The 26,299-nt window shown below is 42.1% G+C and overlaps 1 protein-coding gene across 1 annotated transcript; it reads left to right on the top strand.

Moving 5' to 3' along the window:
• The first annotated feature begins 1,222 nt into the window (after nt 1-1,222).
• Nucleotides 1,223-10,499, top strand: LOC135520022 (thyrotropin-releasing hormone receptor-like). Its single transcript, XM_064945330.1, has 2 exons — nt 1,223-2,312; nt 5,461-10,499. Exons 1-2 carry the CDS (start codon nt 1,530-1,532, stop codon nt 5,896-5,898), a joined length of 1,221 nt encoding a protein of 406 aa, XP_064801402.1. The 5' UTR covers nt 1,223-1,529; the 3' UTR covers nt 5,899-10,499.
• The last annotated feature ends 15,800 nt before the right edge of the window (nt 10,500-26,299 follow it).

Genomic DNA, 26,299 nt, shown 5'->3' with positions numbered 1-26,299 from the left:
AAGTACTGTGATACTAAAATGCCCTGAAAGATTTCCGTTGATGTAATGGCCACCATTTAGTTACAATATTCTAATCAGTTAATGTGAGAGTATTATGTAAAGAAAGTGTTTGGAGTCACTTATTCATCCAATGGAACCAACTTAATATCTTCATTAAGAGGAAATGTAATTAATTACTTGTAACCCAATTGAAAATGTGGATAGTTTATTCCAAAGTTAAATATCCACTTGGTAAAACATGAAAAAATGGGTTTTATATATATATATTAGTTTGTATTTGTAACATTTTTTCGGTGAAACCAGAAAGCCAAAGTAAGTTCGGTGCTGGCTGGCTTGCCACTGAACCTAAGCAGGCTTGCCCCCAGGGCAGTAATTTGGGACATTGCCCTGTGTAGGGTGCTGTCTTTCGGATGGGACGTTAAACGGGTGTCCTGATTCTCACTAATGATCCCATGGCACTTATCGTAAGACTAGGGGTGTTAACCCCAGTGTCCTGGCAAAATTCACAATCTGGCCGTCATACCATCATGGCCACCTAATCATCCCCAGCTTCCAATTGGCACTTTCACCTCCCCTGTAACTATTCCCCAGGTCTTTTCTGTAAATGAGAATGTGTTCTCAGTCAATTTACCTGGTAAAATAAGGATTAAAGAACAAAACATTATTTGAATGTTCTGTTAAACCCGACTTTACATAGAACCACAGGAAACTGCAGGAAACGTTTATGTTGAAGTACTGAAATTCCCACTGAAGAACATTGTTTTGAACTATTTGAGAACATTCCCAATGTCAGATAACCAATACATCTGAAATATCCAATTTGAGTAGGATTTTACAAATTTACAACTTGAAATATAGGTATGGTAATAATCAAATACAACAGTTGGCATTGAATCATATATTTGTCTAATATATTTGGTTTCACACAAACGTAGCTTTCTAAAATTGAGAATACCTAACTCATTTATTGTTTTAGGCTTTATCCAAATAGTACATTTTTACTGTGTACATGTTTTATATCCATTGTTAAAATTCACGTCCCTGCTCTATCATGCATGCATACAGGGCTTTTCTGTTGGCTACAACCACACCACTACTAGAACAGCTGGTAGAGAGTGGAGCCACAATCAAAACGCTGTTTGGAGCTCTGTGCGTAATGAGAAGGCTGTCTTAGACTGGAGCAGCGCACGACATGTCACACCTCTTTACTTTACCTCTGCTTTTACTGTCAGTTGACTAACTTCGTACCTAAAGAGGACTAAAACATGGGTAAACAACACCAACATCCAAACCTGGTCTTCGTATTAATCGAATATATTTTGCTCGATTTTATATGATATATCGCTTTCACAACCTCATGAAATGATTGACATTTTATTTTGGATAAGTAATACAAAAAACGTTATTGAATAATGACTTCGTTTCGGAACTAATATATATTTTTTAATGGAGCTCTCGAGGCTATTTTAAATGTAAAGTCTATGTCTGAAATGAATTACTCCTCCAAGTGAAGTGTACAGAACTAAACCATGGAAAATGTTACTTCAAATCCAGATAACCAGACGCTTGGTCCATGGACTGATTATAGCATGGAATACAAAGTGGTCAGCATATTTTTTGTGATCCTCATCTGTGGGATAGGAATAGTTGGAAACGTTATGGTGATACTAGTTGTTCTTACAACCAAACACATGCGGACACCCACCAACTGTTACCTGGTGAGTTTGGCGGTGGCCGACCTGATGGTTCTGACTGCAGCGGGACTGCCGAATATTACAGAGAGTTTGTATGGAGGAGGCTGGGTGTACGGATACGTCGGGTGCCTTAGCATAACTTATTTCCAGTACTTGGGCATCAACGCGTCTTCATGCTCCATCTCCGCTTTCACCATTGAGCGGTATATAGCCATCTGCCACCCCATAAAAGCGCAGTTTATGTGCACTCTGTCAAGAGCAAAGAAAATCATAGTGGTCGTTTGGGCTTTTACCTCGCTCTACTGCGCCTTGTGGTTTTATCTGTCTGACACGAAAGAGTTGATTTACGACAATATTACCTTGGTCTCATGTGAATACAAAGTGTCAAGAAATCTTTACCTGCCAATCTACTTCACTGACTTTGCCGTGTTCTATGTGGTGCCTCTCATGCTAGCCACTGTTCTGTATGGATTTATCGCTAGAATTCTTTTCCTCAACCCATTGCCGGCAGACCCCAAGGAAAATACTAAAAAGTGGAAAAAAGAATCATGCCAAGGAAATAGGATGATGAGCACCAACAATTCATCCTGTAGCACAACTGCCCGCTCTCGCAGGCAGGTAAGTTGCCATTATTGTTTTAAAGTTGATCTTATAACGGTGTATCTACAGTGTAATAACTACAGCTTGTTTGTGTGTGTGTGTGTGTGTGTGTGTGTGTGTGTGTGACTCCAGTATAATTAGATTATGAATTCAACAGTTTTATAATTGCACTGGTATGATATGTCATGAAGTTGGGGTGTTCATTCCAAGAATATACTGTACACTTGTACAAAAATTGCTTCCAAAAGGGTTCTTCGGCTGTCCCCATAGGAGAACTCATTTTGGTTCAAGGTAGAAGCCTTTTGTGTTCCATGTAGAACACTGTGTGGAAAGGTTTCCACCTCAAACCAAAAAGGGTTCTTCAAAGGGTTATTTTATGGGGACAGCCGAAGAACCCTTTTAGGTCATAGATAATTAAGATCTTTTTTTCTAAGAGTGTATGATAACATCCAAGAGAAGTGGACATTTGCCCTCTGGGCACAGATGTCTATTCCACATCTATTCCACGTTAGTTCAACGTAATTTCATTGAAACGACGTGGAAACAACGTTAATTCAACCAGTGGGTTATCATTGTAAGTAGATTACAGTGTGCAGCACGAGCAAGTCAACATGCAACAAACCACATTAATATAGACTCATAAAGCCTCACCGCTATGCTGACAGCACACGTCACTGAATGATGTAGTTTGTAACGCATATAGAGCATACATAGCACCTGAGACTGAGCATGCGAATGGGAGGGGTGTAAGTTTATCTGAAGAAAGGGAGCAGTAAGCTATATGGAGTGGATTTTCAAGTATTGTGGTGCCAGCAGCATGTTATGGGAATGCTTGTCACCAGCAGGGACTGGAGATAGAGTACCGGCAAAATAAATACTGGCATACATGTACATGGGATACATGTACACCATACCGGTTGAACGTGAGCCAACACAATATTTAAAACGAAGATGCCAAGAAACCTTTAGGCTATTACACTACTATTTATCATTAATGCATGTCACCCTCATGAAAATGAGTGAATGGACTAGAAAACTTGTAGAATACGCCGCAAAATGTGATATGGTTCGACGATAACGGTGACATTTTGTGAGGGCAGAGATGAGTGGCCGAGAAGGAGATGCGACTGGACAGTTTACAAGTGTTGGCCTAATGAATGACAATCACAGAATGAAATTCCTTACACTTTTGGATGATTTGTAACAGATGTCTCTTTCCATTTATCAAATGGCCGCTGCTCAGTGCACTGTATGAATGTGGGAATTATTTTAGAGTGGACTAGCATGCTGACCACATCGCGAGCGACGCAAAATCAGTGTACACAGATATGTTATTCAATCATTACACCCATACTGCTCGCGGTTCCTTTTGTGATGCTCAAAGGAAAGTCCTGCCTCTCAAATTTCCTCATTGGTTTTTAGAAACATGCCATCCCCTCATTGGTTTTTGGGAGTATATACCCACGTGGGTGATTGACAGAGGAACTGACATCCACGCTCCAGTCGGTTGTAGTAATGCACCGTAAGGTTGGGTGCCAACCGCCATATAAAGTCCAAAGAAGAAAAAGAAGCTTGTAGGAAGGAGGAGAGATAACGACAAACAAATTGAGTTTACCGTTTTATCTGTGGATTAATTGTCGGAGTAGAGGACCTTGTGCATTTCAGGTAAAATAACAACCCGATGTTTATATCCCAGGACAAATTAGCCAGCACAGCAAGCTAGCTAGCTAAATTGCCATAAATTTTTAATTATTTTTGAACTGTCCCCAAATTAATATTTCAACCTGCGTGTCCTAATCGCTTCTGGTGTGGGCGAACAAAATCTATGTGTGCACGATGGCACACGCGGACTTACGCACGCGTCCGGTTTGGTCAGTATGTAACATGCGCAGGTTGCCAGGCTTACAGGAGCCCTTTGAAGTAATTGAAGTAATCAAATAAGTTAATAAGTTAAAACGACAGATTTTTACTAATAGGTCCACAGAGTTCCTATTAATTGAATAGGGATTCTATATGTAATTCTACATGTACGAAATTATATATATAGTACCTTCACCCCCGATAAAAATGAAAGTAGCAAAGCCCAGGTAAAAAGGTTAGAGGAAAACCGCCTCAGTCTTCTATTTTTCAGCGGGACAATTACACACATTTTAATGCCAAAGACACACCAGAATGGCTTTCCAAGAGATGTTAAGTATTCCTGAGTGGTCCAGTCTCAGTCCTAAATGAAATTTGCTTGAAAATCTGAGACCATGTTTGAATATTGCTGTCCATCAATGACTCCCAACCAAATTGCGTAAGCAATTTTGACAAAAACCAACCACAGACATGTACGTTGCTTGAAGAAGAAGAAGAGTTGTGAGCAAAGTTGGTAGAATATTAGAAAAAAATGATTCCCAGCTGTAAGGGCTGCTGAAGGTGCTTCCACCAAGCATTAACTCTGGGGTGTGAAGACATACGCACTAAAGACATCTTAGATATTTTATTTGTAATGAATTAGGTTACCTTGGTTGCACATCTTCAGCCTTGTCTGTACATGGACCAAGCCGGCCTTGGGCTCTTTCTGTCTCAGTGGCATAGACAAGAAAGACAGATGATGGATCTGTGCTCACTGCTAGGTCATTTAGCAAAACAAGTCAGGATAAGGCTCTGACTTAACACACGCATCTATAACTGGCCTAGCGATGAATGGAAACCAGTGCAATCCATGCCACTTACCAGGGCCTGATGAATTACCTCAAAAGATCAAAATTGAATAAGGATAGTGATCAGGAATCTTCCTCGGGTAATGATGATAGTCGCTCCCTGGCCCTATCTAATAAGAGACACATCACTGGTATGAGACCTCACAACATAAATAAGGATGATAGAGTTTAATATAAACATTATCACATCATAATTATATTTGTTATTAAACTGCTCTCTAGGCTCTGTTGGTTTAGTCTTACAGATGCTGTTTTGTCCGTCCCTTCAGTCTGTGGTTGATATTAATTGTCAGAGGGTGCTCTCTGACCCATTTTAACCACTTTTCTTTGCACAGTAGGAACAGAACATTGTTCATGATCGTGTAAAAATGTTTTTTTTACAGCGGTCAAGCTGAATTCTATTCTTTCCCCTGTCTTTTGATGAAAATGTCTGTTGATTTTCTCCCATGTGTTGTTGTCAGGTGACTAAGATGTTAGCTGTGGTGGTGGTACTCTTCGCCCTCCTCTGGATGCCCTACCGGACGCTGGTGGTGGTAAACTCCTTCCTGGACAAGGCTTACCTGGACCACTGGTTCCTACTCTTCTGCCGCATCTGCATCTACCTGAACAGTGCCGTCAACCCGGTCATCTACAACGCCATGTCTCAGAAGTTCCGCACCTCCTTCAAGAAGTTGTGTCACTGCGGTCCGCAGCGATTGGAGAAGCCGGCGTCTTACAGCGCGGCCCTGACCTACAGTGTCATCAAGGACACAACCAATGGAGAGAGCCCTGACCACTTTACTACCGAGATGGACGAGTTGGCCACGCCCACACCCAGTGACCAGTTCCTGCCCAGCACCAAGAGGATGTCATTTGTGGACCCCTCTCTGTCATGCAGGGTTGCCCTTAGCACTCCCTGACAGAAAAAGTACATCCATTCAGGCTCTAGTTTGTGAATTCTATTCTATAATTCATTTTCTGCAGAGGAATTGCTCTAATATTTCAGCAGTACAACGGCAAACATTAAATACCAAAAATGTGTTGTTAATAGAGGAAGGAATGCTTAATTTCGTTATCTAGCATGGTGAAAATATATTCTCCCCTCTCTGTAGCCATCTTAGCACAAAGCACCCAATTATAGGCATTGTTTAAATCAGTCTTAAACATTGTGTGACACACAGATTTAATTTGCCAGGTAATACTGCTTTCACTGCTTTCACATACTGAGTGACAGTTTCCATCTCTGTAGAGTGGAAAAAAGGGAAAGATATTATCCCTCTTTTTTATCTGGAGAAGTCTAGGCCAGGTACTCAGTGTGTGTGTGTTTGTGTGTGTGTGTGTGTGTGTGTGTGTGTGTGTGTGTGTGTGTGTGTGTGTGTGTGTGTGTGTGTGTGTGTGTGTGTGTGTGTGTTTAAAAGCTCACTCTACAGGAGGAGTCAAACTGTCTGGCCATAGTTGTTTGAACCATCCTGCTACTTTGCATGTTTGGAAACAGCATAGGGAGAATGTGATCACTGACCACATTTCAAAGGCAAAATTCAAAGGAGGCAGAGTATTAAAACCATCTCTGCTCGAGGAGGGTAAATATCACACATTGCTTTGAAACCCGCCTGTCAGGGAAATAGAGATGAGGTGGGATGAAATTTCTTTAAAGGTTACAGATGATGAAAAGGAATGAGAGCAAAGCAATGACACTCCAGGTCTTTCATCCGTTTGATTGCTCAATGTCATTTGACTTTGTTGTAACCTTATTGGTTACTATAAATCAGGCTCACCTGATATGGAACGTTCTGCAGGGGCTAGTGTCAAAAATGTATGGTAGCCTTATTGACTAAAAGGTTCACCTGATATAGAACTTTCCACAGGGGCTAGTGTCAAAAAAATGCAGCATGGTTAAACATCCTGCTGTCCCCATAATGGACTACTGTGGTGTGGATTCAATCAAAAAGAATTGAAAGGCCCAGAGTCCATAATGAGAAAGTTATTTGATGACTCAGACACCTGGGTGGTTGATTGGTTGTCTCTAGGTCAGGGGCCTGACATGACCAGACCAAACATTATGTTGACATCCGCAAAAGCAGAGACTGATGGTAGCATGCCCCCTTAATGGATCCCCCCAAGCACATCCCACAGAGCAGCTATTTCCAAACTGGGGTACGCGCAATGCCGTCAGGGGTACGCCAAATAAAAAGGTGATTCACATTAAATAAAAAAGATACAAAATTCTTCACATTTTCAAACAGTCCATTTATATTTTCCAACGGGGCTATATATTTGGGTGAGTTTTTTTTCTCACCTGAGAAACCTCGTTTCACTGCCAAAAATTAAATTAAACCATCTAGTGTTCAGCGAAATAACAACACAATGTCAAATACAGGTAGCCTAGTCAAATAATCCAACATCCAATCACATTAACCGTTACTCTCTCGCGGGAATTCCAGTAACTGTCCGTATGTAGCCAAACATAGCTGCTGCTCATTCCGTTTGTTCGGAAATTGATAAATAGTTACAAAAAGTAAGGCCCACGTCCATAGAGACGCATACCAGCTCTACTGGTAGTACTGCTACTACCAGCAGTACTACACCTGCACCTGTCGACGACACAAGTTGTTTTGCTTCCACGAGCACATCCAATGCTAGCATCAGTAATTCTACATTTGTTGTTAGCCCAGCTAGCATGGACACTGACACTTGTGAATCTGATACAGCCGAAGAGCTACTGCCCCCTTACCCGGGAAAGCACCAAACAACAGACAGGGACATTGGACCATAGAAGAGACGCAAATATGATGAGAACTACACTTATATTGGGAGTAGTACCTTTCCTCAGCCGCAGTGTGTTATATGTGCAAAAGTACTATCTCACAACTCGATGAAACCTTCGCTCGTGTGCAGACATTTAGAAACAAAACATGCCAATTTGAAAAATAACCCACAGGAGTTTTTTGAGCGAGAATTAAGATGACTTTTGAGTAGTAAGACATGTATAAAAGCAACAGATACCATGAACAACAGATACCGTCTTATATGGTGAACTACCGAGTGGCTAGGACATGCAAGTCACATACTATCGTGGAAGACTTAATTCTACCTGCTGCCGTGGATATGGCTGGGACAATCCTGGGGGAAAGGCCAAAAAAACGACACCTTCATCAAACAACACTGTTTCACAACGCATCAGTGGCATGGCAGGTGATACTTTGAAACAATTACCGCTTCGCAAACAAGCCAGTAAATTCTGTGCGTCACAGCTGGATGAGTCAACAGACGTGGCGGGCCTGGGACAGCTCCTGGAATATGTCCGTTATGGAATTTTTGGAAACCAGGACAACAGGAGAGGATATTTTTAAGGTACTGGACAGCTTTGTGACATCAAATGGATGTGGTCAAAATGTGTTGGTATCTGTACTGATGGCGCAAAAGCCATGACAGGGATACATAGTGGAGTGGTCACGCGTGTGCCAGCCGTTGCTCCCGATGCCACTTAGGTACACTGCAGCATCCACTGAGAGGCTCTTGCTGCCAAAGGAATGTCTGACAGATTGAAAGATGTTTTGGACACTATGGTTAACTTTGTTAAAGCAATGCTCCTGAACTCTCGTGTATTTTCTGCACTATGCAATGATATGGGCAGCGACTATGTAACGTTTTTACAACATGCAGAAGTGCGCTGGTTATGAAGGGGCAAAGTATTGACATCATTTTTTGAATTGCGAGACGAGCTTAAAGTTTTCTTTACTGACCGTAATTTTCACTTCTCTGACCACTTGCACGATGACGAGTTTCTCACACGACTGGCCTATCTGGCTCATGTTTTTTTCTCACCTGAATGATCTGAATCTAGGATTACAGGGACCTTCCGCAACTATATTCAATGTGCGGGACAAAATTGAGGCTATGATTAAGACGTTGGAGCTCTTTTCTGTCTGCATTAACAAGGACAACACACAGATCTTTCCATCATTGTAGGATTTTTTGTGTGCAAATGAACTCAAGCTTACAGACAACGTCAAATGTTATATAGCGAAGCACCTGAGTGAGTTGGGTGCGCAATTACGCAGGTACTTTCCCAAACAGCTGACACAAACAACTGGATTCATTATCTCTTCCATGCCCTGCCTCCATTCCACTTACCAATATCTTAACAAGAGAGCCTTATCGAAATTGCAACAAGCGGTTCTGTGAAAATTGAATTTAATCAGAAGCCACTGCCAGATTTCTGGATTGGGCTGCGCACAGAGTATCCTGCCTTGGCAAATCGTGCTGTTAAGACACTGATGCCCTTTGCAACCACCTACCCATGTGAGAGTGGATTCTCGGCCCTCACTAGCATGAAAATTAAACACAGGCACAGACTGTGTGTGAAAAATTATTTAAGACTGAGACTCAGTCAACCCAACATTGCAGAGTTATGTGCGTCATTTAAAGCACACCCTTCTCATTAACCTGCGGTGAGTTTTTCTTTTCTTTTTTCAATGAACAAATAAAGTTTTATATGTAAGATGGCTAAATAAAGAGTAAAATTCTATTATTATTTGTGCCCTGGTCCTGTAAGAGCTCTTTGTCACTTCCCACGAGCCGGGTTGTGACAAAACTCACATTCATTCTTATGTTTAATAAATGTATCGTAGAGTATGTGTATGGCAGGCTTTAAATTATTGCAAAAAACAACATTTGAGAGTGCGCTGACCCTGGTGCTAGAGGGGGTACACAGCTGGAGGTTGAACGTTTGAAGGGGTACGGGAATATAAAATGTTTGCGAACCACTGCCACAGAGCAAAGGCGAGATTAGAGGATTCATCAATGCCAAAGTGTCCTACTTTGGAGATTTGAGGGAGGCTGGTGTGTCATGGTACAGCCATAAAGCATGGGCACAGTGTCAAAAAAACAGAAAGATAAAGCATAAAAGGAACGAGCATTGATTGGATTTAGAATTCAAATCAAGAAAAAAGATACAGTTCTTTGCTGTTTATTTTATGCTGATGAAACACCCTCTCTGTCCCTTTTGGGATGCTGTAAAAATGCTTGCAAGTTGATTGTTCGGTACCACGAGAAATGTATGTTTTTCAATCTATGTTTCAAGACCTGTTTTCAATCCGTACCTTTGCCCCATTTAAATTGTCTGCCAGTAGAGCTGTTGCGTAATAACGTTGTTTGTTTGGTTCAGTTGTATTGTTTGTTCCAATCAATGTACAATATTTTTGCTATGGAGCGATCAGTGTGGAGCTACGCTGTTCTTCTTTGGTAACACTACAACTGCAGTATGTTTCAGAGAAGGTATGTGCCTGGTAGCGAGTTTGCAGCATGGACACTGTAAAACAAATGATGTTGTGGTGTGATTTCAAAAAGAAAGAAATCTATGTACAGTATACAGTTTCTCTTCACTCAGCAATGTTGTGCAACCTGGTCTCTCCTGCTGACAGTTCTCTGCATTGTAAAAACTGCTCTTGTTGTTTGGATGGTTTGTGTTTTGTATTTTGCATTGTTAATTGTCTATAAGAAATAAATGGATCACTGATCATGTAGCCTGTCAAATATTGATAATTACTCTCAGAATCCTGAGATTCATGTGTCATTATTTGCAGTTAATCTCTGTATACTTTGACACATCTTCATTGTATTTACATCAATTCAATTAGGATGCAATCAAAACACATGGTTACTTTTGCAACTTCGTCAAAACACTATTAACATAGTGATTTTATCCAGATGACTGCACAAATAAATACCATGGATTTGAACATATATGGCAGCTAACAATATGGCAGTTTCCATCTGTCCTTATCACAGCACATTCATTTGGAGTAATACATGGGATATTGCTGTGGAAAGCAGCATTGAAAGCATCCGTTTATTTTTAAAGGTGCGCCCAGGCTGTATGCAGTGCTCAAGTGTATTCTTCACACACACTACATTAAATAATGGAGAGCTGTGATGACAACTGCATAGCGAATCATCAAAATGTCCTTCATAAATCGTAAATTGAGATACAGTATATTGAAAAATGAAATGGGGCGACAGTATTGGCCACATCAATCTTTAAACAGGTCCCCTGATTCGGCACTATTTGGAGGACCTGGAATAATCTGGCCCCTTGTGAGCAATGTACTCCATTTTTTGGATAGTTGGATAGACCCACTAGACCTGTCAATGTTATGGTATTTTAAAGCAAATAGCCAAGCTCAAGCAGACATGAGGTTTACCAGACACACATTTCTTATTTTATTACAGTAAAAAGTATTGTTATGGTAGCAAATTTGCATAAACATGTTGGCAAATTCTTTGTCTGCTAACTTAAAACAGCTTTCTTCTTTACAGAAGCTATAAAAGCAGCCTTCTCAGTAGTAACTAGATGAGAAAGACAATCATGAATGAAGGTTGAGGTGAAAGGAAGGCGAACAGAATACAGATAAATATAATAGCCAACCTCTATATCGTTCAATCATTCTCTATTTTTTTTTCTCTCTCTCAAACGCGAGCACTCATATACACGCGCGCACACACACAAAGATTTATCCAAAGCTGGGGTAGGTTGTAGGGATTAATACAGTCAGATGTGACTCAAAGATGTTTGGGAATGAATGTGTGCATAGCCTGTTAACAGGATAAACTGGTCCTAATGACATTCCCATTGGTAAGGTGTTTGGGTATCCAAATTTTCCCCTCTTTCCTCTCTGACTCCAAGGTTGCTCACCCACACACCTGTCACCCTCTGATAAAGCGCTCTGTAAATAACCAGCAAAATACCTGAATTACAAGTTTCTCAATTAAATGATATTATTTCTACAGATATGCACAACACGGCCTTTTACAAACAGGTGGCTATTGTAGGATTTATGATGAGAAGGCCTTAGAAAAAATGAATACAACTTTTCTTACTAAATAAAAAAAGCAGTCAGTCATTTTTGTAAATAATTATTTTCAAAATTGCTTGTTAATTGACAATATAATGTTGCTCATACGTGCAGCAAGGAATAAACAGTACCAGCCATACGTTTGGACACACCTACTCCTTAAAGGGTTTTTCTTTATTTGTACATTTTTCTATATTGTATAATAATAGTAAAGACATCAAAATGATAAAATAACACATATGGAATAATGTACATGTGGTAACCAAAAAAGTGTTTAAAAAAATCTAAATTATTATTTTAGATTTAAAAATGTTCAAAGTAGCCACCCTTTGCCTGATGACAGCTTTGCACACTCAGCTGTGCTTCACCTGGAAAGCTTTTTCAACAGTCATGAGTACTTGTTGGCTGCTTTTCCTTCACTCTGTGGTCCAACTCATCCCAAACCATCTCAATTGGGTGGAGGTTGGGTGACTGTGGGGGTCAGGTCATCTGATGCAGCACTCCATCACTCTCCTTCTTGGTCAAATAGCCCTTACACAGCCTGGAGGTGTGTTGGTATATTGTCCTGTTGAAAAACAAATCATAGTCCCACTAAGTGCAAACCAGATGGGATGTGTAATCGCTGCAGAATGCTGTGATAGCCATGCTGGTTAAGTGTGCCTTGAATTCTAAATAAATCACAGACAGTATCACCAGCAAAGCACCTCCACACCATCACACCTCCTCCTCCATGTTTCATGGTGGGAACCACACATGCGGAGATCATCCATTCACCTACTCTGCGTCTCACAAAGACAAAGGCAGTTGGAACTAAAAATGTCAAATTTGGGCTCATCAGACTAAAGGACAGATTTCCATTGGTATAATGTCCATCGCTCATGTTTCTTGCCCCAAGCAAGTCTCTTCTTCTTATTCATGTCCTTTATTAGTGGTTTCTTTTCGACAATGAAGGCCTGATTCACGCAGTCTCCTCTGAACAGTTGATGATGAGATGTGTCTGTTACTTGAACTCTGTGAAGCATTTATTTGGGCTGCAATTTCTGAGGCTGGTAACTAATGAAATGATCCTCTGCAGCAAAGGTAACTCTGGGTCTTCCTTTCCTGTGGTGGTCCTCATGAGAGCCAGTTTCATCATAGCGCCGGATGGTTTTTGCGACTGCACTTTAAGAAACTATAAAAGCTCTTGAGTGTGCAAAGCTGTCGTCAATGCAAAGGGTGGCTACTTTGAAGAATTTAAAATATAAAATATACATTTGTTTTACACTTTTTTTGGTTACTACGTGATTCCATTTGTGTTGTAGATGTAGAAAATAGTAAAAATAAAGAAAACCCTAAGAAGGTGTGTGCAAGCTTTTGACCGGTACAGTATATATATATAAAAAAGAAAAACAAACAAATATATAGCCAACCAACAGATTGTGTCCCTTCAGCTCCTCTCATCCCTATCTCACCCTCTCCCACCCTTTCGCCTAAGGAGGGTTGGACGAATGGAGCCTGTGAAGCTGTGGAGCGTAACACATTGACACTAACCTCAGCTAACATTTTATGTCCAGGGAGAGACACATTGATCGGGGCTAAAGCTCCGGGCCTCTGTGGGTTGAAAATGAGATGTCGAGCTGGACTGAAGGTGGCTGACAGACCATACACCAGAATGACGAAAACAGTTATTTTTTGCAAGTGTTTGGAACCACCAATACTCTTTCTATAGCTGGGCGCCTGCCGAACGGCGCAATCGGGGGAGAAGGGCCTTGGTCAGGGAGGTGACCAAGAATGCAATGGTCACTCTGACAGAGCTTCAGAGTTCCTCTGTGGAGATGGGAGAACCTTCCAGAAGGACAACCATCTCTGCGGCACTCCACCAATCAGGCCTTTTTGGCCTTTTCCAGTGTTTTACTTGCTATATTGTATTTACTTCGCCACTATTGCCTTTTTTGCCTTTACCTCCCTTAACTCACCTCCTTTGCTCACATCGTATATAGATGTATTTTTCTACTGTAATATTGACTGTATGTTTGTTTTACTCCATGTGTAACTCTGTGTTGTTGAATGTGTTGAACTGCTTTTTATTTTTATTTTTTTATTTTACCAGGCAAGTCAGTTAAGAACAAATTCTTATTTTCAATGATGGCCTGGGAACAGTGGGTTAACTGCCTGTTCAAGAACGACAGATTTGTACCTTGTCAGCTCGGGGGTTTGAACTCACAACCTTTCGGTTACTAGTCCAACGCTCTAACCACTAAGCTACCCTGCCGCCCCAAAACTTGAAGAAACTATAAAAGTTCTTTAGATTTTCCGAATTAACTGACCTTCATGTCTTAAAAAGTAATGATGGACTGTCATTTCTCCTTGCTTTTTTGAGCTGTTCTTGCCATAATATATAGACTTGTTATTTTACCAAATAGGGCTATCTTCTGTTTTCCAACCCTACCTTGTCACAACACAACTGTTTGGCTCAAACACATTATAAGGAAAGAAATTCTACAAATTAACTTTTAAAAAGGCACACCTGTTAATTGAATTGCATTCCATGTGACTGACTACCTCATGAAACTGGGCGAGACAATGCCAAGAGTGTGCAAATCTCTCAAGGAAAACTGTGGCTGCTTTTAAGAATCATATTTAAAATGTATTTTGATTTGTTTAACACTTTTTTTGGACAAACCTACTCATTCCAGGGTTTTTCTTTATTTTTACTATTTTATTCCATATGTATTATTTCATAGTTTTGATGTATTCACTATTATTCTACAATGTAAAAAATTGTGAAAATAAAGAAAAACCCTGGAATGAGTAGGTGTGTCCAAACTTTTGACTGGTACCGTATTTATAAAGCAGTTTTGCATATCTTAATTTACTTACACAATTAACGATTAATATGTGTGGTAATGTATGCACTTCATACAAAGGATTGCTACCCATAAACAGTAGTGACCCGTCATTCAGGGCAGGTGTTTTGAGCCCCACATTTTTAGAAAAATATAATTGGGGGCTTGCCTGTTTTACATGTCATTGTGGCATGAATACGAGTTACATATCAGTTTGCAAACAATGTAAAAAAATATATATTATTGAGTTACTAAAGTCACATACAAACGTGGTCTTTTTAATTTTAAATTTTTAAATTTAAAAAAATTATTTATTACAAAAACGTGAATATGAAGGACAAACAATACAGCATCAAGACACTATCAAACATGTATCAGTGTCACGATTTCTGCCGAAGTTGGTCCCTGTCCTTGTTAGGGCGGTGTTCGGCGGTCGACGTCACCGACATTCTAGCCATCCCCAGTGACTGGCAGAACACCCTTATTCCTAGGTGCAATTTCTGATGAGTACTTCCTCTCCAGCAGAGGTAACTCTGAATGACAGATTTGTTTCCATGGTTTTTTGCGACCCTCACTTAGTTAAGAACACCTATTTTCAATATATACACTGGGAACAGTTTAACTGAAACCTTGTCAACTCACAACCTTTTGCTGATCCATTTTTCATTTTCCATTGGTTTTGTCTTCCACACACCTGGTTTCAATCCCATCAATTACATGTTGTTTATTTAACCCTCTGTTTCCCCTCATGTCTTTGTCGGTGATTGTTTGTTTGTATGTTTTGTGCAAGTCATGTTCTGGTGTGCGACGGGTTTTGTACCCTTTTATATTATTTTTGTATATATTGGTTTTCAGAGTTTTTTAGCATTTATTAAACTGCTCTGTTTATACCAAGTTCACTCTCCTGCGCCTAACTTCCCTGCCACCAGCACGCATCCATTACAATCAGTCTTTCTGCAACAGAGCCATCCTTATGTGTGAGGGTGCATGTGCATGATAGTGATAGTGATATATAAAATATATCCGCTGTGATTGGCCCAGTGTTCTGTCACTCATGGGGACACTACGTCATCGCCAAGTCTAAGGGTAGAGCTCGAAAATTTAAGCCCCTTGGGTGCTGCCATAGAGTTACATTAGAAGTGCTCATCCAAGGCTCAAGGTCATTGGCCACAGATAAAATTACGTCAAATCACGTTATCACGTTAAACGAAATGCATGCTCTTCAACCGATCGCTACCAGCCCGCCCGACTAGCATCACTACTCTGGACGGTTATGAATCAGAATATGTGGACAACTATAAATACCTAGGTGTCTGGCTAGACTGTAAACTCTCCTTCCAGACACATATTAAGCATCTCCAATCCAAAATGAAATCTAGATTCGGCTTCCTATTTCGCAACAAAGCCTCCATGCTGTCAAATATACCCTCGTAAAACTGACTACGCTACCGATCCTTGACTTCGGCGATGTCATTTACAAATTTGATGTAGTCTATCACAGTGCCATCCGTTTTGTCACCAAAGCCCCATATACTACCCACCACTGTGACCTGTATGCTCTCGTTGACTAGTTCTTGCTACATATTTGTCGCCAAACCCACTGGCTCCAGGTCATCTATAAGTCTTTGCTAGGTAAAGCTCCGCCTTATCTCAGCTCACTGGTCACCATAGCAACACCCACCCGTAGCACGTGCTCCAACAGGTATATTTCACTGGTCATCCCCAAAGCCAACACCTCCTTTGGCCACTTTTCCTTCCTGTTCTCTGTTGCCAATGACTGTATTATTGGTCATATTTGTTTTTGTTTTCCTGCTTTTTTGCACACCAGTATTTCTACTTGCACATCGTCATCTGCACATCTATCACTCCAGTGTTAATTGCTAAATTGTAATTTCTTCGCCACTACGGCCTATTTATTGCCTTACATTTGCACACAATGTATACAGATCTTTCTATTGTGTTATTGACTGTGTTTGTTTATCCCATGTGTAACTCTGTGTTGTTGTTTTTGTCACGCTGCTTTGCTTTATCTTGGCCAGGTCTTAGTTGTACATGAGAACTTGTTCTCAACTGGCCTATCTGGTTAAATAATGGTGACAAATATATATCTACAGTAGCTTTGATTGGACTGATCATGTCAACGTCATACTTTCAAAATCTTAGCTAGCAGTCATCATCATGAATCAAGTCGACAATCTACTTGCAAATCCTTTTTAATTCTTGTCATATGAAGAGAAATAATGAAGAGAAATTATAGATGAAATGCATCGGTGCTCGTCGACCATTGGACATAAACATCACACAACAATCTCAAATTGGAAATCGCAAATTCAACAATGAGTGGTTTGGAAGGAATCAGTGGCTAACTGCAAGCATTGCAAAGCAATCATTAGCCTGCTATTCAGTGGAGTGGCTGTGTGGTCCGAAGTCTAATATTAAGGGTCTCTTTTCCTAGTATAAAATTATAAACATTCATCACGGCCTTGTCAATGAAGCATGATTTGTGCTGAGCTCAAAACAACTGTTAACTCGGAACTGCAAAATCTGACTTTAGTGAGGTCAAGACAACTTGGATCTTGGGATAAACGAGCCACGACTGGGAAAATAAGTTTTAAACTTTCACCCAACTCGGAATTTTAAATCGGGAACTCGGGCCTCTTTCTAGAGCTACGACCTGAAGATCACTGATATCATCATGACTCAACTTTTTTGTGTGTTTTGTTTTGAAAGCACCATAAATCTAGGCTCCGTTATTGTTTCTTCCCAAACCACAATGGGATACAGTATATTTCAAGTTTTGTCCTTTAGCAGACACTCTTATCCAGAGCGACTTAAAGGAGGGTTAAGTGCCTTCCTCAAGGGAACATGGACATATGTTTCACATAGTTGGCTCAGGGATTCATACCAGCAACCTCCTGTTTACTGGACCAAACACTCCTAACCACTAGGCTACCTGCCGCTCTGGCATAAACAATAAGAGCTCTAGACAGCTCTATTTGACAGCGTTAAATCAAGCCTGAGTGCTGCCACTATATGTGCTTTATGAACAGGAGAGATCTTTTATTTATTGGATTTAGTACATTTAGACTGAACCTGCTGTACTGGGCTGTGACGTGCTGTAAAAGAGATATGGGGAGATAAAAGCTACTGGATACTACTATAAAACATGTTATATTGTTTACGGCAGGGAGCAGCCCTGTGGTACGGGTAGAAACGATAACGGCGCCATCTCATAAACACTCAGTGTTGTCTCTGCATGATAACAAGCTTGTTGTTCTGGGATCTGCTGGCGGTGAAGTGACATATCAATCTTGTCAAAGAAGCCAAGTGGAGAATCTGTCTTGGAAAGCAGCCAAATCAACGCTAAGACTAGGATGGAGTCGATGGAGTAGCCACCCGCTGATAATGTACATGATGCAGACTGTGACTAAAGCGATAGAGAATCAGTGGAGGCTAATGTTACCGTCATCGTGCAAATCAAATGGTGAACAGAAAGAAAGAGAACACTGCATGAAAGAGGCCATGTAATCCCAGCTTGTTGCTCTCGGGCCCACATAGGAATACAAAGAGAAGTAGTGTGTAAGCAATCGACGCCTGCCCAAGGAGAGTGAAAAGCCACAGGAGTAGAAAGCAATCCATGTCAAAATGACAATATTCATCATTGAGGAGCTTACTGTATAATTGCAGGAAGGGAAGTGCAGCTACTTCAGCGTGACATGTGCCTGCAGGAAATGCTCCGTGTCAGATCTATCTTGAAGAGAAAGTGTTCTCAATGTACAGGAGCTATCGCTCAGCTGCTTGTTGCGTCATACACGTTTTGTGTGTATTTTTGCAGTCACTGTTCCAGATTCTGTCCCTGTCATGTGAAATGTGCCATATGGATGTTTGGGGCTTTGGGGTCATTTAGCCCCCTCCTGTCGGGGCACTCCTGGGTCACATAGACAACAGGAAACTTTAATCACTTCATGTACACACAGCACACCACAACCAAGCCTTAATTCGAAACCATCTACTTGGTGTTTAGTGGTAGGTAGCCTTGTCACACTTTGCTGTTTCCCAACAAAGATAAGTAGAGAAAATATACATGTACTGTAAGTTGCCTACTCTCAATTTCGAAGTTAAGTATTTTACCAAGAACCAAAAAAAGATGAACCTATCACCTTTGAAACAAAACTATATTTTGTTCAGTATGAATGTACAGGCATGCATGAGTTAAGCTAAGTAAATCTCATTCTCAGTCATACTCATCTTTTTATTTATTTGTATTTTTCTAACCTTTATTTAACTAGGCAAGTCAGTGAAGATCAAATTCTTATTTACAATGGCGGCCTACCCCGGGCCAAACCCAGACGGCGCTGGGACAATTGTGCGCCACCCTACGGGACTCTCAATCACTGCCGGATGTGATGCAGCCTGGATATGAACCACTCAGTGCCTTAGACCGCTGCACCACTCAGGAGCCTCAAACACCAAACTGTATTTATATTTTCACAGCCCATTATCAGCCACATCTTGTAAAGTTTTTTCAAAAAGATATCACAACATGTGAAGCTCATGTCAATACTATGCATTCAATGGGGAAAGATGAGCATCAACCAACTGATGCTTATGTCAATACATTTAACTCAATGGGAAAAGATGAGTGTCACGGGGTTGAAGCTTATGTCAGGCAGACAGACAGACAGCCCAACAGACACACATGCAGGCAGGCGGGTGGCCAGACAGACAGACAGATACATAGGTGACAGACAGGCAGGCAGGCAGATATGCAGGACAGACAGGAAGACACACAGGACAGACAGACGGGTAGGCAGATAGACAGGCACACAGACAGACAAACATTTTTGGACCAATATCCTCTTCAGAATTCGTATGCCGGGTCATGACGGTCTCCTGGTCACAAATATGTAACATTTGGAAAGATTCTACCTTTGTAATGCTTTGAAACCGCCCCTATGACCCCCAATGAAGTCACTTCCTGTAATTGCAGGAAGCTGGAATTCAATGTAATGCCTCCTGGGGACACTATAATAATTAAGTTTACGTTAAGAATTTCCCATTCTACAGAGAATGGAAGACAGTATTTTTGTGTAATTGCAGGGAGAGAATGAAGCACCATGTTGGGGATGAATTGGGATGTGGACACCTAGGAACTTGAAACTCTCAACCAGCTCCACTACAGCCCAGTCGATGAGAATGGGGGGGGGGGTGCTCGGTCCTCCTTTTCCTGTCATCCAAAATCTTCTTCTTTGTTTTGATCATGTTGAGGGGGAGGTTGTTGTCCTGGCACCACATGGCCAGGTCTCTGACCTCCTCCCTAACATGCTGGCTCGTCGTTGTCAGTGATCAGGCGATGACACTGTTGTGTGACACTGTTGTGTCATCGCAAAACGTAATAATGTTGTTGCGCCTGGTCATGCAGTCATGAGTGAACAGGGAGTACAGGAGTGGGCTGAGCACACACCTCTGAGGGGCCTCCGTGTTGAGGATCAGATGTGTTGTTACCTACCCTTACCACCTGGGGGCGGCCCGTCAGGAAGTCCAGTTGCAGAGGGAGGTGTTTAGTCCCAGGGTCCTTAGCTTAGTGATGAGCTTTGAAGGCACTATGGTGTTGAACGGTGAGCTATAGTCAATGAATATCATTCTCAGATAGGTGTTCCTTTTGTCCAGGTGTGAAAGGGCAGTGTGTGTTGCAATAGAGATTACATCATCTGTGGATCTGTTGGGGCAGTATGCAAATTGGAGTGGGTCTAGGGTTTCTGGGATAATGGTGTTGATGTGAGCCATGACCAGCCTTTCAAAGCACTTCGTGGCTACAGATGTGAGTACTATGGGTCGGTAGTCATTTAGGCAGGTTACCTTAGTGTTCTTGGGCACAGGGAGAGACTTAAAACATGTTGGTCTGCTTGAAACATGTTGGTATTACAGACTCAGACAGGGAGAGATTTCTAACTTCCCGTTGGTCAACGCATGCTCAGAGTACATGTACTGGCAATCCGTCTGGCACTGCAGCCTTGTGAATGTTGACCTGTTTAGAGGTCTTATTCACATCAGCTACGGAGAGCGTGGTCACACAGTCGTCTGGAACAGCTGATGCTCTCATGCATGTTTCAGTGTTACTTGCCTCGAAGCGAGCATATAAGTCATTTAGCTCGTCGAGTAGGCTTGTGTCACTGGGCAGCTTGCGGCTGTGCTTCTCTTTGTAGTCTGTAATAGTTTGCAAGCACTGCCACATCCAACGAGCATCAGAGCCGGTGTAGTACGATTAGATCTTAGCCCTGTATTGACGCTTTGCCTGTTTGATGGTTTGTCGGAGGGCATAGCGGGATTTCATGTAAGCTTCTGGGTTAGAGTCCCGCTCCTTGAAAGCGGCAGCTCTACTTTAACTCAGTGTGGATGTTGCCTGTAATCCAAGGCTTCTGGTTGGGGTATGTATGTACAGTCACTGTGGAGAAGAGGTCATCAATGTACTTATTGATGAAGCCAGTGACCGATGTGATGTACTCCTCAATCTAGAATTGCAATGCTCTACTTTCCGGCTACCCGGATAAAGCACTAAATAAACTTCAGTTCGTGCTAAATACGGCTGCTAGAATCCTGACTAGAACCCCAAAAAATTATCATATTACTCCAGTGCTAGCCTCCCTACACTGGCTTCCTGTTAAGGCAAGGGCTGATTTCAAGGTTTTACTTGCTAACCTACAAAGCATTACATGGGCTTGCTCCTACCTATCTTTCTGATTTGGTCCTGCCGTACATACCTACACGTACGCTACGGTCACAAGACGCAGGCCTCCTAATTGTCCCTAGAATTTCTAAGCAAACAGCTGGAGGAAGGGCTTTCTTCTATAGAGCTCCATTTTTATGGAATCGTCTGCTTACCCATGTGACAGACGCAGACTCAATCTCAACCTTTAAGTCTTTACTGAAGACTCATCTCTTCAGTGAGTCATATGATTGAGTGTAGTCTGACCTAGGAGTGTGAAGGTGAACGGAAAGGCTCTGGAGCAACGAACCGCCCTTGCTGTCTCTGCCTGGCCAGTTCCCCTCTCTCCACTGGGATTCTCTGCCTCTAACCATATTACAGGGGCTGAGTCACTGGCTTACTTGTGCTCTTTCATGCCGTCCCTAGGAGGGGTGAGTCACTTGAGTGGGTTGAGTCACTGACGTGATCATCCCGTCTGGGTTGGCGCCCCCTCACTTGGGTTGTGCCGTGGTGGAGATCTTTGTGGGCTATACTCGGCCTTGTCTCAGGATGGTAAGTTGGCGGTTGAAGATATCCCTCTAGTGGTGTGGGGGCTGTGCTTTGGCAAAGTGGGTGGGGTTATATCCTTCCTGTTTGGCCCTGTCCGGGGGTATCATCGGATAGGGCCACAGTGTCTCCTGACCCCTCCTGTCTCAGCCTCCAGCTGCCGTAGTTTATGTGTCGGGGGGCTAGGGTCAGTTTGTTATATCTGGAGTACTTCTTCTGTCTTATCCGGTGTCCTGTGTAAATTCTCTCTTCCTCTTTCTTTCTCTCTCTTGGAGGACCTGAGCCCTAGGACCATGCCTCAGGACTACCTGGCATGACAACTCCTTGCTGGTCCACCTGGTCGTGCTGCTGCTCCAGTTTCAACTGTTCTGCCTGCGGCTATGGAATCCTGACCTGTTCACCGGACGCCCTACCTGTCCCAGACCTGCTGTTTTCAACTCTCTAGAGACAGCAGGAGTGGTAGAGATACTCTTACTGATCGGCTATGAAAAGCCAACTGACATTTACTCTTGAGGTGCTAACTTGCTACACCCTTGACAACTACTGTGATTATTATTATTTGACCATGCTGGTCATTTATGAACATTTGAACATCTTGGCCATGTTCTGTTATAATCTCCACCCGGCACAGCCAGAAGAGGACTGGCCACCCCTCATAGCCTGGTTCCTCTCTAGGTTTCTTCCTAGGTTTTGGCCTTTCCAGGGAGTTTTTCCTAGCCACCGTGCTTCTATACCTGCTGTCACGTCCTGACCTTAGTTCCTTTTTTATCTCTGTTTTAGTTTGGTCAGGGCGTGAGTTGGGGTGGGCATTCTATGTTGTGTTTTCTAGGTTTTCCATTTCTATGTGTTTGGCCTGGTATGGTTCCCAATCAGAGGCAGCTTGCAATCGTTGTCTATGATTGAGAACCATACTTAGGCAGCCTGTTTTCCCACTATGATTTGTGGGCAGTTGCTTTCTGTCTTTGTATGTAGTTTACCAAACGGAACTGTTTCGGTTGTTCTTTTTGTTACTTTGTATTTTTAGCGTTCAGTGCTGTTGATTAAAATGACGAACACTTACCACGCTGCATATTGGTCCGATCCTTCCTACTCCTCCTCAGAAGAGGAGGAAAACCGTTACACCTGCATTGCTTGCTGTTTGGGGTTTTAGGCTGGGTTTCTGTACAGCACTTTGAGATATCAGCTGATGTATGAAGGGCTATATAAATAAATGTGATTTTGATCTAGAAGAATCCCGAAACATATTGCAGTCTGTGCTAGCAAAACAGTCCTGTAGCTTAGCATCAGGTTCATTTGACCAGTTTTTTTATTGACCGAGTCACTGGTGCTTCCTGCTTTTGCTTGTGCTTGTAAGCAAGAATCAGGAGGATAGAATTATGGCCAGATTTGCCTAATGGAGGGCGAGGGAGAGCTTTGTACACATCTCTGTGTGTGGAGTAAAGGTGGTCTAGAGTTTTTTTCCATCTGGTTTTATATTTAACATGCTAGAGGGGTCGGTACATTCACACCTGTCTCCGCTCCCCCTCTCTGAAGCTCAAGGGCACCAGGCTGCCCATCATTATGCACACCTTTCACCATCATTACGCGCATCAGAGCTTCATTGCACTCACCTGGACTCTTCACTTTGTTGATTGCCCCCTCTATATCTGTCTGTTCCTCAGTTTGATCCCAGAGTCAGCATTAATGTTGTTTTGTTTCCCCTGTCCAGATGCTGTCCACGTTTTGTTTCATGACCGTTATTTCTTAAAATATTCACTCTCTGTACTTGCTTCTCATCTCCCAGCATCTGTCCTTACAGAATGCTGACACCAATATTGGAAGTATCAGGGAGTTTTGTTTTTTGTTTTGGTTGGTGACGTCGGGGCCAGGTGCCGCTGCCCGAAGGAACCGGGGGTTGCCTTAGCTGGCTTGTCGGGCTTCCACGGCTAAGCTGGCCAGAGAGGTTTCCTTGCCTCTGTTGGCTCGGCAGGATCCCACCCCACATCATGCCTCAGCAGGTTCATCAGGCTCCCACGCATCGTCGGGCTGCCACACCTCAGGCAGCTCATCTGGCACTCATTCCTTGGCCACCCGTCAGGCTCCCCGAGGTGGGACGCCTCATTCAAGGGTTTCCCCTGTCCAGACGCTATCCGTGTTTTGTTTCATGTCTGTTTTTACTAAATGTTCACTCCCTGTACTTGCTTCTTGTCTACCAGTGTCTGTTCTTACAGGTAGAAATGAGGTGAAACGGATTTAAGTTTCCCTGCATTATTAAAGTTCCTGCCCACGAGGAGTGCCGCCTCTGGATGAGCATTTTCCTGTTTGCTTATGGCCGTATACAGCTCATTGAGTGCGGTTTTAGTGCCAGCATCGGTTTGTGGTGGCAAATAGACAGCTACGAACAATATAGATGAAAAGTCTATTTGTAGACAGTGTGGTCTACAGCTTATCATGAGATACTCTAGCTCAGGCGAGCAAAACCTCAAGACCTCCTTAGATATCGTTCACAAACTGTTGTTTCTAAATATACATAGACCGTCAACCCTTGTCTAACCAGAGTCTGCTATTCTATCCTGCCGATAATGTGTGTAACCCGCCAGCTGTATGCTATTCATGTCGTCGTTCAGCCAGGACTCAGTGAAACAAGATATTACAGTTTGAATGTCCCGTTGGTGGGATACACGTGCTTGTAGTTCGTCCACTTTAGTATCCAGCGATTGTATGTTGGCCAATAGTACAGATGGCAAAGGCAGATTAGCCACTCCTCGCCAGATCCTTACAAGGCACCCCAATTTCCACCCGCAATATCTCTGTCTTTTTCTCCTACTGATGAGGGCCTCGTTGGGTGTCTTGAGTAAATCCCTCTAAAGAAAAATGATTTGTCCAGTTCAAGGTGAGTAATCGCTGTTCTGATGACCAGAAGCTCTTTTCGGTCATAAGAGACGGTACAAACAAGAGCACATAATATGTCAGCCATGCCCTCTGGCGCCATGAGGGAAAGGCATCCATGAGGAATGCCTTTCGAAATGCTGATATACTGTATTTGACATTTGTGAGGAGATAACTGACATGCTGACTAACAGCAAAGTCAACAGACACAAACTCTGACTCCTATCATACGTATAGTAAACCCGAATCAGCCTTAGGAAATGTACGTATTTCATAAGAAGGCCTTTCCTGCGCACTTCTCAGTAGTTGGTAGTCAGATTGACCTTATTCTGGTGCGTATGGCTTTGCAGGCGTGGTTCCCTTGCTCACACTATATAAATGTAATTCAAATGCTGAAAACCCTCCCACCTATTGGCCAACACATTATCTTATGGAGTTTTCATTCAAAAGGCTTATTCACATAAAGCCATCTGTCACGATCTTCGTAAGAAGCGGACCAAAATGCAGCGTGGCATGTGTTCATGATGATGTTTTAATTAAAGAAAGAACTGAACACGACGCTATAATACGAACTGTGCTGACACAAGCAACTGACATAGACATAGACAATCACCCAACAAGTACCCACAGAATATGGCTGCCTAAATATGGTTCCCAATCAGAGACAACGATAGACAGCTGCCTCTAATTGAGAACCAATCTAGGCAACCATAGACATACAATTTACCTAGAAAGGAAACAGCCCCATAAACATCCAAAAACCCCAAGACAAGACAAAAAACAATAACATCACCCATGTCACACCGTGACCTAACCAAAATAAGAAGGAAAACAAAGAATACTAAGGTCAGGGTGTGACACCATCCCTTTAAATTTGGTGTACCTTAAATTAGAATTTAGTCTACAGACTCACTAGAATATATTGAGAGAACTGTTCAGAATATTAGGGATCAATTAAAGAAAGCCATGTAAGTACACACGTATTTGTCTATGTTCAGCACCAATTGGTCAATTTAAAAGTACTCTGATCTTCTTTATTGTATTAAGGGTTAAGAAAGTATTTAAAGAATAATAAAAAAAAACTAGTTTGGAGAGCCTCTACGCACAAAATATATTGGTCAATTAGAAAATACAGTGGTTTGATTCATTCTGAAAGCTACCATATTCAATTGTTCAATCCATGAATTATTGGTACGTGAGAAAAGTGTACAATTGTATATTAACCCTCACTAATCAAGGAACTGTGATGACAACGGTCCAGTCGTCCTTAACAGTGCGTCAGGCTCCAGTTTTAAACGGCTCCGTATGGTCTGTGTTCCATAATGATTCAAATTATTACACAACCTGTAATATGTTAACCTAATATGATTCACTATAGCTAGATATCTCAGGAACAACCACACAAACGTGGCAGAAAGGTAAACTAATTCAACGCTCGTAAAGCCAAGGTCAGAATACGGCACATCTGTTGACACACCTCTGCCACACCTCCATTTATGTGATACCCACCATGAGAGATTAG

The sequence above is a fragment of the Oncorhynchus masou genome, chromosome 29 (assembly GCF_036934945.1).
Source record: "Oncorhynchus masou masou isolate Uvic2021 chromosome 29, UVic_Omas_1.1, whole genome shotgun sequence".
Taxonomy (NCBI): domain Eukaryota; kingdom Metazoa; phylum Chordata; class Actinopteri; order Salmoniformes; family Salmonidae; genus Oncorhynchus; species Oncorhynchus masou.
The sequence above is the reverse complement of the archived record's forward strand: the minus strand, read 5'-3'. Positions and strand labels throughout refer to the sequence as shown.

Coding starts and splice junctions, on each gene's coding strand:
- LOC135520022 (XM_064945330.1), top strand. CDS start 1,530: ATGGAAAATGTTACTTCAAATCCAGATAACCAGACGCTTGGTCCATGG. Junction 2,313..5,460: donor CTGCCCGCTCTCGCAGGCAG/GTAAGTTGCCAT, acceptor TGTTGTTGTCAG/GTGACTAAGATGTTAGCTGT.